A 12,571-nucleotide genomic window follows, 5' to 3' on the forward strand; every position below is an offset into this window, starting at 1 on the left:
CATTTGTTTTCAAATTTAAACAAAAATGCCTGTGCAAACCTATGAACCTGTTAAAAATTTTAGATAAAGTCACCAAAGCCCAAATGCTAATGAATTTCCCTTGCATAAATCTCCAGGCTTTGACAGTGCACTTCCTCCCATGTGCAGCTTTCATTACGTGATACAAGGGTGGTACACAGAGCCAAATCTGTCCCCTAATCATCATTCTATCATCAACTTCACTACTAGTTCTCCCAGTCACCACTACAGGCAGTGGCTCATGTAACTATGGAAGGGAGAACAAGAAAACTTAGCCCACAGTTTTCCACCAAATCAGTCAGAAATCCAGACATGTTCTAAAGCTGTCAATGACAAGGCTCCCTGGTTGAACTTAGTAGTGGTGGGGGAAAGAAAACTTCCCGTCATTGTTCCTGTACCAAAATATGCAACAGGTTTAAGGAGGCCTATGAAACCACAAGATCAACTAACAGATGGACATTACAGCCTCTGGGGAGAAGGAGAGGAAACACGATGCTGCCAGAAGCAGTTTGTAGCAGAGTTTACATCACAGGGTGTGACAGAAGCTGTATGATACTGCATAGAGAACTGGCACTTAGAAAGCTGGAGACTCTGCAACCTGAAAAGAGTACCCAGGCATCAGTGCCAAAGGAAGAACAAAGGGCTAAGAACCAAGTCCTTTACTCACAGAAAAATTTCAGTTAGATATTCCTATGCAATCTCCATACTTCTATCTGTAAATGACCCACTGCACTTTTGAAGGCTAGATATTATGACCGCTGAATGAATAGTAGGGGAAATAAACATGACTATAGCAAAACCACTTTCATATTTGCTTTCTTAGAGTAACTGCAACTTCAGACTCCGTTACCACAAAAGTTTGCATAAAACCCAAATATATGATCAAGATCCTCTTGTGTTAGATGCTATACAAACACTGAATGAGAAGTAGTTTTTGTCAGCCTGATAGGCAGGGATCTTTATGCAGAAGGGGCCAACTTTTATCAGCAGGGTGGGGTACTTTTGGGGAGGGAAGGCTAGATGTTTTGATAAAGAAGAATAGTGAAGAATGTTGTGAAGGAGAACAGAGAATTAGTTTTGCTGCTAAATAAGTCTGGTACCTGTCGCATGTAAGAGCATGGATGAAATTAATTTTCAGAAGTCTGGGCAAACCTCAAAGACATTATTTCTTCATGCAGGTACCCAAAGATATACATAATTCAAACATGAGTGTAACTGGTCACAAAGGCATAACTACACCAGAAATTTGCTTTCATCATTGAACTAGAGTACTGGCCTGAAACTTGTATTGTTGCCATGGTTGGTGATACAGGGGTTAATTCAAACTTAAATATACCAAGTCACAACAACATCACATCAGTCAAGCTAGTTCTACTTTAAATTGCTAATGTAGACATACCAAATATTATACTCTTAAGAGGCTATTTCTTCTTCTTATCTCTGAAATTAAATTTATTATTCTAGACTAGTTAATTTACATACCTAAATTAGTATGTTATGTAGGCTTATTGACTAGAGTTAGGGTATGATTTACTATGCAGTGAAAAATCAGTTGTATTCTTAATTGAGGCAGTTTAGCATAAGTCTCAGATTTAGATGGACTGAGTTAGATGCCACAGTGTTGCAGGGTGAAATACAATTCCATGGGAAGTGGTGTAATGGTTTAACCAAAGATATAAATCTTGACATTCAGCTTGGTCCCACATCTCGATGTGAAATAAATATTGCTAAGCTATGTTTGGACTGTATGTGCATACACTGATCATCTAAGACGTGGGGAAAAATATGTCCTGTGGTGGTTTTGACTTTTTTTTCTATAGGCTTTTAAAGCTTCCTTTTTTAAACAGACATATCTCCTTCATTCCACAGTTAGTTACAGATTGAAACGCTCTTTGACATGCTTCTTTAAAACTCCCCCACTGTGCCGATAAATCAGACAAATGGTCAATTGTCTGCTGTTATTTATACCTGTGCTTAGCAGCATTTTCAGTGGAGAAAATCAGCTCAACACTCAATTAATGCGTGACATTTCTGTAATAGCAGAATCTGGGAATTTCCACTGCCTTGTCCCACTTACCTGCCCTCAGTAGTAATTCATGTACAGCACAGTGTGAGTTAGAAAGTCTATGGCTAAAGTCACTATGGAAAGGAACACTGACTATTTTTTGGATGTCACCACTATTTTTGTGCTCTAATCTCAGGCTTAAGTATTTAAAAACAGATACAAACATTTAGACATTGCCAGGCATTTAGAAATCGTTGCAAACACATGTAAATATCTAGACAAAATTCTTCTGGCTAGAGTGTTTCTTTTACCTCTTCATGTTCAGAATGCTTTAAGATTTCTGAAGGGTACAGAATATACCTTGTTTACTCTAACTTCACTTCACTCATTACTAGCATAATGAATTAACTCAAGTGGAAAACACAGGGGATGATCATAGAAGACACTTCCACTGTATACAAACTTCCTGCGAGTCTGAATATGTTTTTTAAATATATAGCAGTTTCTACGTGAAGTAATAGGTGAGAAAGAAAAATTCAGAACATTTCAGGACATACTAGTATTAGATAACTATAACCTCTCTGATAAACACAGGAGAGAAAACCCACACACTCCTCTCAAACTGCTTCACTTTCCAACTGCATTATAGAAATATTTTCTATACAGTTTACAATTCTGGGTTCTCTCTACTATGAAACATGTTCCTTTTGCAGCTTTTTTTCAAACCACTACTAATAAAATATTCTCTGTTTTGAAACCCTGGCTGAGCAATGATGATTTGATTTACTTTAGGCAATTTTTATTCAATTGGCACAAAACACTTGACCAAAGAACATGCATTTGAAAAATGAAATTAGCTCCTCTAAGTGTGTTTTCCTATAGAAGAGCTGTAGTCATGTTTCCTACATACTTTAGCAAGGAAAAAAGTTAAATCACTTAAATTTGCTTTCTTCCAAGCACTGACACTTTTTTAACAGATACTCAGTTAATTTCAGTATCAAATATTGGCAAAAATGTCTTTAGCTGTAAGATCTCGGAGATGGGTTCCTTTCTTTCCTGGTAAAGGTCAAGCCCAGTTAGCAGCTCCACATCCCGAACACGTGCAGAATGAGCCTGAACTCTTTCTTCAACCCATTCGGAAAGTGTCTTATTTTCCTGCCAAAACAAACAAGAACAACATTCAAACAACTAAAAGGCATTCTGTTGTTTGGTGGCATGGTGTTAGTTAGACAATAATCAGTGTTTTAACTGGTTTGACAGACTAAAGGCCTCCAGTTGGTAAAACTTCTTTCAGGTTTTCCTAGACATCTTTACAGCCTTGCATTTAGGGATCTCATTTAAACAGAATCAAATGGATGTCCCCTCTCCCCACTTCTGCACTTCTGAAGTAACAGAGGAGAAAAATTATGCTGAAATGGCAAGTATGACCTTTAACTACAAAGTACAGTTGAGTCAGGTTTTAAACACACAAGTAAGGACAGTTTTAGTTACAGTATAAATTAGCTGCAGTGCTCAGGCTAGCCAGACAACAGACACCTGGCAACCTGAACAAAGTCCTTACAGCAGCTCAGTCTGATTGTTGGACAGCAATAATAATTGCTAGAGAGACAGGGAAAACAATAGAAATGTAAGCACTAATCAATCAAAAATGTTATTGTTCAATTCTTTTACTACAAAAGTTTTTTTGCAAACAGATGGTAATTTGCTTTTCCATTAACAGTATCTGTTTCTGACACAAATGGTTCACTAAATTTACGGCACTGCAAGACACAATGAATATGAAGTACAATGATATTTGGGGTTTATGGCTAAGCTTTAGAAATAACAGATGTTGATTTCTAAAGTATAAAGACTAATTCATTCAAATAATTTATTTCATATATTTAGTCAACTTTCAGCTACCAAAAAGATAACTGGTCAGTTGTGGATTATCCACACCACAAATGAGGAGACACCCAACTTGTAACTTATTGCACTTGTATAATAGAAACTGCTTGTTTCTAAGCAGTGCAAGCTTGTACCTGTCTGGAGTTATGAGTTCAAAGTTATAAATAAACTGAATAAACACAATTGTATTGCTTTGAGGGCCAGTTCAAGTCTGTGCAGCTATACTTGTATGTGGGGAGACTGTAATACACACACTAAGCTAAGGAACCTTCTGCATCCCAGAGTTGATGGAATAGACACTCAGCTGGCTCAACAATGCATATTACACTCAGCTAATTTCTTTTGTTTGCTACAAAACATGAGATTTACACTGTTAATGGTAAGCATAGATTTCATCTAATTCAAGTATGAACTTCTACTGCAGAACTATCCATCTAAATGCCTACTGTCTAATTTTTTATAAAGGCGGAACAAAGGATTGAAGGAATTCTAGCTACACTGAAGGGAATAACACTCAAAGTCCTCTGTTACCTCTGGAGTAAGTTTATCCTGCAGCCTTCCATAAAGCTATCTCATCACCCTGTTGGCTGTGCTGCTGTTCTCAGCCCTTCTCAGGTGACAGCATTTCCAAGTGCTCTTATCAAACCCTCCTTTCTTCTTCTTCCTTGCCTTCCTGTCAGCTCATTAGTTTCCAGCTACCTCTCCTGGAGCTTCTTACCCTCCTAGTCATCGCTTTAGCTCTCAGCTCATGGGGAATGGATTAATTAAACACTTAGACTTCTAAAGATTCTCCAGATGACTGGATCCCACTGGGAATCAGTTCACAAAGCTCATTGGTATGCAGGAGCATAGAACTGTACTTACAGCACAGCTTTCAGTGTTGTCAGGTCGATGAGGAATGATAAAAGACAAAGCATCCAAGGAGCCTGAACAGTTCAGTGGAGTATAGGACTTGTTCTTGCAGCTAGTCAGAACCACAAAGTAGTGGGTTGGGACAGGGATTTCTGTATTGTTTACATGCCTAGAAAACAAATATTAATTAAGGGATTTATCTAGATATCAAGTATTAAAACCACTGATGCCATTAGTAATTTAAAGAACTTATCTCAGCATAGATCTTTCACTACTATATGACTTTTATTTATTTTATAATTGAAATAAATACCTGATGGGATAGACAGCCTCACTATCTGTTTCATGAACAGCCAAACACACATGGATTAGTCCTTTTGCTACAAGCAGTCCCACTGAAACCAACAGGATTGCTTACATGGTCAACACTATTTTGCCAAAGCCAAAGATCTCTACATCTGGAAGAGGCAGGATAGAGCATCATAGTTGCCCTTCATTACATTAAGAATTTCAACCACATGAAACTGAATTGGGGAAGAGTGATGAGAAAATTAGCTTCTGGTTCCTTGCCAGCAAGAAATGCTGGAATGATGAATTGTGGCTATGTGCTATAGAAACTAGTTTAGGATACCTGATTGAAAATGTCTTTGCTTCCCTTTTCTGGCTATTCTGTGAACATAGTCACTTTTGTGTATAAAGTTATGAGGAGTTGAACACTTCCCAAATTTGCCATACATCTTCAGTATTCAAAAAAACACCATCACAGAAATCATTATACTGCTTCATATGACTGACTAACCATGCTGAATAAAACATGCTTATTCCAAACTGTAGACATTATGTGGTCAACTGGATATTGCAGCATTCTGCTTGGAAGGAAGTTCTAGTCTCTCCTCCCTTCCACCCTCCTACTTCGTGGCAGAGCTGATTTTCCCATTCTCAAACCATTTTTGACAGATGTGGTATTAAGTCTAGCCTTGAATAAAACATCTCCAGTGACAGATTCAGCTGTGTAGATTTCCCAGCATTTTTCTACTACATAAGCATTCTTACTGTCACAAGGCATTTTACCTATATTTGGAACGATCTATATTGTTTTTTTTTTATTCTGTTTTTTCCTCCTTCTGTCCTCATTCACTAACATAAATAATTGGTCTTTATCTTTTATATTTCTCTTTTACAGATTTTTTTTATGCAAGTCTTCTCTTATTCCTGTTTCTACACACAGATGAATTTTTAAATGTATTTTGTTATGCTACCAGAGCTCACTAAAATGTACCTAGAACTTGTCAGACCTTCAAGTGACTTGTGTAAGCCATAGCTATGCAAAGGTAGCACTCAGGAACGTTACACTTTGCATTCTCAGTTACATGATTCAGTGAAAGCAAACACAGAAATCTGATCTTTGATAAAACACATCAGTCTGAGACAATAGGGAGGAACAACAAACAGGTGAGTAAGCACAACATGAAAGTCAGAAAATTACACTAAAGCACATCATCTGTATATTTAGATGTCATCTATTCTCCCAGTATTTCTGTTGCAGAGGCCCCAAAATCTAGGCATAAGCTTGGGAAACAAATTACTGGTCTGTATCTGTGCATGTGTACATAGATCCACATGTAACTGCAAAGCTTTTTTCTCTTTACTGGAACTTCAACTTCTACAGTACTGTATCTGTTTGCAGGAGTATTTGCTGTTGTATGAGCAACAGTGGGTTTAGTATTATAAAGGGAATACTCCATTCTCTGTGATACTTGTTTCTTGTTCTTCTTGAATAGAAGTTTGTGTGGAAATACAGTGGGAAATAATCTGGAGTTTGGCTTCTAGCTTTTCACATACTTACCGCTTAATTTCATCAAAAGTATCAAAATGGCCATCGTAATTGTAATCAAACACTGGTCCACTGATAACATTTACTCCATTCCTTTCTCTAGCATACTCCTGAAGCAGCACATTATGGAAATAGTCCCATATGTCTGTCATTAAAAGAAAATACAAGCATATTTACATAAATTTGAAGTTATTTCACCACTAAAGAAAAAGAACCTATTTCCTTTTTTGCTATAGATGAATAATAAAAAGTTCCAAACTAAACTGCCTGTGAAATCAACTCTTTCTAACACAAAATTTGGATTTCATCAGAAGGGACATACTCTCACACATCATTGAAAAAGGCATGGTAAATGCTATTATAGCTCTGCAAGTTCCATTGCACTACTGGAGATAATGCATTTGAGATAAGGCTGAAGCTACAGTTTTAGAGCTGAGAGGTCATTAATTTCTGGCCTATCTGCTAGCACCTGCAACTCTGCCAATTAGTAGGAACTGAGATAACAGCTTTGTGAGAGCAATATTCACCACCTGAGAGTTAGTCTAACTCTACAGAACTCATGTCAAATATCACTAGACAATTTGGCTTATTTCACAGCTGTTATTTGAGAAAGTACAATTTATAGGATATAAGCTAGTGAGACTATTCAAATATTTACAGCTATCATGGCAAAAAACCCAGATGCACCTGGGGAGTTGAGGGCATCCCCTACTGATTTACCTCTTGCTTATGGTCTAGAGTAACTTCTTGTAAGTTTAAATCTCCTGTAGAGTTTTCTTGGAAAATTGGATTTTTCATAATGTCCTTGATTTAATTGGAAGATTAAAGCCAATTAGGCTTTCTGGATCTCTGTTTTTTATATGGCATGGGTGAATGAATAAATGAGGTCTGAGGGCATTAGAAAGGTAGTTAAATCATTGCTTTGCCTCCAGCTTTTTCCTTACACAATTCCTCTTTTTATCCTTTGTCTAAGAAAATGAGCCTAGGCCTAAGAGTAAAACAGGACGATATGAAGTTGTAGAAAATTTCTTAACAGTGATTATGAACAAATGTGAGTCAGACTGGATGGAAAGAGTTAATGTAACTTATTGCACTTGTATAATAGAAACACCTGCCTGAAATAAATATTCCAAGATTAATATCATCTGGTTTGAGTTTCTGCTTGATGAAACAGGCACTGTATCAGGCCATTGATTACAAACTTCATCCTGTTTTCTCTTGAGACCTTCCAAAAGGAAAGAAAAAGTGCTATTTTCATTCACCTTGAGCATTTCCCCAAGGGGAAATTTTCATGAGAGCTTCATAGCTAGGATTTCTTGTTAGGACAGCATACAAGAGATGAAGAGGAAATTCAGAAGTGAACAGGTACACCTAAGCAGAGGTCAGACAGGACTATACATGGAAAAAAAATTAACTTAAATAAGTGCATTTTAAAGTTTCAAACATCTACTTTTAAAAAGTTTTAAATACATTTGCACAAGATCTGGATATACTGCAGGCCACCCATTAATGTTTTTAAGTCTTTGTCATAGCTTTATCAAATCCAGAACCATAATTACAAAAAAATAATAAAAATTAATCAAAACTTTGCAATCTACCTCTGAAAGCTCTATACATGGGAACAATATTGCTGGTGAGTAAGGCATCATACTGTTCAAGAGCAGATGAATTGAAGTCTATATAAAAGAACAAAGTAAAAATTCATGAAATATTATACAAAGATGAATTTGATTCATATGTCACTATAAATTGCAGGTACATGTAATTCAATTTTTTTTTACATTTGAGCACGAGTGTATGATCCTACTGCAAACATATATCCAAATTTGTTTGTAAAATGTGTTCAACAAAGTAATCATCAAATTTGACAATAGGAAATTAATATTCATACAGAGGAAGAGGGACAGCCCTTTACATCTTTCCAACCAGTTTTCATCAAATTCAAATTGTTCAATTTTTTAAAGAAAAACTTAAATGTTCTAAACCGAAAATATTTAGATAAAAGTAGCAGTTGCCCTGCTTTTGGTCAGTCTACAAACACTGGAAACCTTTTTCTGCCCAACATGCTGATCCGCAGAAGTTTGTTTTGGTGTTTGGGTATATGTTTAAACATAAACCCACATCCAGCTGATTAAGACTTTCTAAGTTCTAGCTATAAAAAGAACCATGCTCACTGGGAGGATAGAGGAAACTGCGGATGAAGGTCAGCCCTTCTGGGTAGTTGGAACAATTTTGGCTCCGAGCAACAGGGATCCTAACATCAGCCCGCAGACAGTCTGAAACAGTGGGAGGAAGAGGAGATGTGTTTTCCTGTGAAAAGGGGGGGGGAAAAAAAGTATTACACCCACGGCTGTGGCTAACCCAATGCTTTGTATGGTTTTAACTTTCTAGAACGAACTTCATTGAATCTTCTCCTATTTTCATAGTGAATCAGGTCAATGCAGGTAATGGACACTGATGTCTTCTGCCTAGTGTTTTTCCTCTACTTCTTCTGGTTTTAGGTAATTCAGGGAAATCCTTATGCAGCATGTAAAATTGTAGTAGCAAAATAAGGTTATACCTTAGGCAAAAACAGGTGACAAGTTTGGCTCATTTGTCATTTTTACATATTTCTGGAAACACAGACTTGATGTCACATCCTCCTGGAAAGCAGCTAGTATATAAAGATGACACTATGACCTCATCTTAGCATATGAGGATGCTATCTCCATAATAAGAGTCTGTGCGGCTGAAGAGTTAAAGCTAAATAAATTCACAGTAAATTCAGTACATTTTACTGGCTAGCTTCACTACCTTCACTGAGACATGTTAACATGCACACTAGCTAAGATCTGGCCAAAAGTGATGCTGATGAGTATAATTGTTTCTATAACCTTTACTTTTGTTTCCATAACCTTTTCTGTAACCTTTATCGTAATTTTACAATAGCATTAACTAAAACATCAGAATATGCTTTTCTGTGTTTAACTGCATTTTCTTTTTCATACTCATTTACATGTAATTTATTTTCATTTTGGTAAGAATGGAACATATTTATTTTCTTTATACCTTTATAAACAATAGTTAAACATCTAAACTGATTTTCAGTACATTGTTTATTTTGATCGGTAAAACTGAGCAGAAAAAAAGAACTGGAATGTTCTTCTTGTGCCTCTTTGTACTCCTTGATTCAATTTCTTTCCTTCTATGAGAATTCCTGTAGATGACCATATTATGGTCAGGTTGTATATTAATGGAAAATATATATATTTCATTCATATGGGATGAAATATAAAAGATAAAAGACTGCCTTTGCCACCTGAGCAGATAAGATGCCATTGTCAAGCAAATGTAAATCCCAATACAAAACTGACATCCAATTCATTTGAGCAATTTGTCCTTTCTAGTGTCCAAATCAATAAGGCAGGGTTAATGGATCAGGGTCACTGAAGAAACCGATATTTTAAATTTAATAATTGAGCTGTGATATTCAATGATGGCTTCAACTTCTTTATGATCTCTGAAGGGAAACCTGAATCAAAGTAACAAAGATCTGAATAAACATGCCAAGGACTGTCCTGAAGAGAAGTTAATTCTTCTCACTAAATACAGTGGTCACACCTAATGTTATCCAAATACAGCAGGGAATCTACTTTTGACCTATATCATGAATCTGGATTATTAGAAGCATTCACATTTTCTCCAACTTGAAGTGATGAGGACACCATTCAACTCTCTTCTCATTATTTCACATTTCTTAAAGCTAACTATATGAGCTATGAGCTCTAATCCAAGTGCCAAGGCAGGAGGACAGTGTTTTAGAACTGTCTGTCCATCACATATGTAATACATTATATAACCTGTATTTTTACGAACACTCCCATACATTTAGGAGATGAAGGCTGCTCATGGCATTTCCATTGGACATCACAGGAGAAAATTCTCAGCTGAAGAAATGAGAATTCATAATGAACCTATGAACTCTCAAAATACTGAAAAGCAACCGCTCAAGAATATTTCAGCTTTTTTCAAGGATGTACAAGTCAGCAAGTAAATAATACCAAAAGCTGTTGAGAGATGAAAATGGCTTTGTCTGTGTCACCTTTTAGTACAATGAGAACAGTTAATGCAACCCCAGATTGCAAGCCATATTGCTAATGCTCTGTGAACTAACACATTCACCCTGCTACAACCTCTCTTCATTTCTTTTCCTCAAAATAGAGGAATAAGCTATTTTTAAACAGATCATCTATCAATAAGAATAGAATGATTCTCAAAGAAGCTAGTCAAAGTGCTCATTTATTAAGAAATGAGGTCTTGACAGTGATAGCCATCGCCTCAAAACTTCAGAATCAGAAAAAAAACATTCAACGCCAATTCAACAGCTTTAGCCTTTTGGCTCCTTGTCTTTTAGGTCAAAGAACCATAATGTCTTCTGAAGAAAACAGTTACAACTAAAAAATGGCTTTGCCTATCACATCATGCATCACCTTTTATGATGCAGGTTATTGTCTTTTGACAAGCTAGTAATTAATGTTGAGAAGCATGAATTATTTGCATTACATGACAGACCGCAAGCATCTGCTGTGGTCTGTCATGTCAACTTCAGCCACCTCCAGGAATCTTTTTTCAGTAGTCAAGAAGAAAAAATACTAAACCATAAAAGACAAAACTCCCATAATCCCCAGTGCACTGAGCTTTAGTTCAAAAAATCCCAGTCATTTATACAAGTCCCATTGCTGTGATTCTACATAGAAAAGCTATTTAAATTCCACAGGTGTCTGCAGGCAGGTGGAAGGACTATCTTTTTGCCAGAAAATATGCCTTCCTCCCTGGAAGATGAGGGTAAAACATCAAGAAAATAAATGTCCTTCACTCTTAAACTTTCCTTTGACTGAGAATGCTAAGTAACCAAAACTCTGTCTGACATAATTTATTTAACATTTATAACTATATATTATTCATAATATCCCTGATTCTGATATCACATGCAGGTGCAGTAATACTATGCAGGCTTGATCAGCCAGCCCAGTTTCAAAACTTCCAAATCATACAAAATCAGCAACACTCCATCCTGCATCATTTATTTTACTGTTTAAGCCCTTCTTTATAGCTACCTAATGTCAAGAAATTCCCCACCTTACAAATAGTGTAAATCACTGCACAGGCTTCATCCACAACATAAATAACCTAGGATGCAATAAAAATTCTTACAATTCTTACAATTCTTGCAAGAAAAAATTCTTGCAATTTAAATTGCAATTTTCTGTCATTCCCAAGTATTGTAGCCAAAGCTTACAGTCAAAGGCATTAGCTCTGTCCCTCTGTCCTTCCACTGCTCTTATAAATTATAAAGCTTTTTTCTCTTGATTAGTACATATTGTAATAAAAAATCGTGATGTCAGCTTACTGTATAAGGTAAGTCAGTGAGTGAGCTCTTAGACTTATAGCCTCTCACCATCGTGTCTCTGAGAGTATTACAGAGGAAATTTATTCTTTCTTATTCTTTCTATAGAAAACATACATCATTGTATTAGAGTCAGCTGTGAACTATACCCTCCAATACTTCAGTCTCAATCATTCGCTGCTTCCCACAATGTTGCATAAACTACTGTAAGAAAATCCCACAAATATGTGTTTCTGTTGATTTAGATGGTATATTGAGCAAGAACTTATTTCATACACTTCTTTTCCAGCTGAGAACTTGGTTTTCAACTAAGGAAAATGTCTGAAAAGTTATTTGCTTTTTTTGAGCTTTTTGCTGCTAGTGCTGAAATATTAAAAAGACTCCAGTTCTGGTGGGACTTTTAAATCTTTTTAAAGTGAAATCAGAAAAAAAATCTGCCCAAAATTAACTGGTTTTCATTAGGGTAATGCACTTTCATAGCAAGGTATAAGAGCAGATCTTCAAATATGATGAAGTAAAACCATTCTTTGTTGAAATGGACATTTGTTTCACTAGACTTTAAGCCTTCTTAGGGTTGGATTTGTGATCC

The 12,571-nt window shown here is 36.3% G+C and overlaps 1 protein-coding gene across 2 annotated transcripts in view; it reads right to left on the minus strand.

Moving 5' to 3' along the window:
* Nucleotides 1-2,642: 2,642 nt before the first annotated feature.
* ENPP3 (ectonucleotide pyrophosphatase/phosphodiesterase 3) overlaps nt 2,643-12,571 on the minus strand; it is a 41,690-nt gene continuing 31,761 nt past the window's right edge. For both annotated transcript variants that reach the window (XM_010574692.1, XM_010574690.1), the window contains exons 21-25: nt 8,771-8,906; nt 8,195-8,272; nt 6,609-6,741; nt 4,775-4,931; nt 2,643-3,178 (exon numbers count right to left, since the gene is read on the minus strand). In XM_010574692.1, coding sequence (XP_010572994.1) covers nt 3,005-3,178; nt 4,775-4,931; nt 6,609-6,741; nt 8,195-8,272; nt 8,771-8,906 — 678 coding nt within the window. In that variant the 3' untranslated portion in view covers nt 2,643-3,004. The remainder of the gene's footprint in view (nt 3,179-4,774; nt 4,932-6,608; nt 6,742-8,194; nt 8,273-8,770; nt 8,907-12,571) is intronic.

Source organism: Haliaeetus leucocephalus, unplaced genomic scaffold (genome assembly GCF_000737465.1).
Source record: "Haliaeetus leucocephalus isolate CR32 unplaced genomic scaffold, Haliaeetus_leucocephalus-4.0 Scaffold450, whole genome shotgun sequence".
Taxonomy (NCBI): domain Eukaryota; kingdom Metazoa; phylum Chordata; class Aves; order Accipitriformes; family Accipitridae; genus Haliaeetus; species Haliaeetus leucocephalus.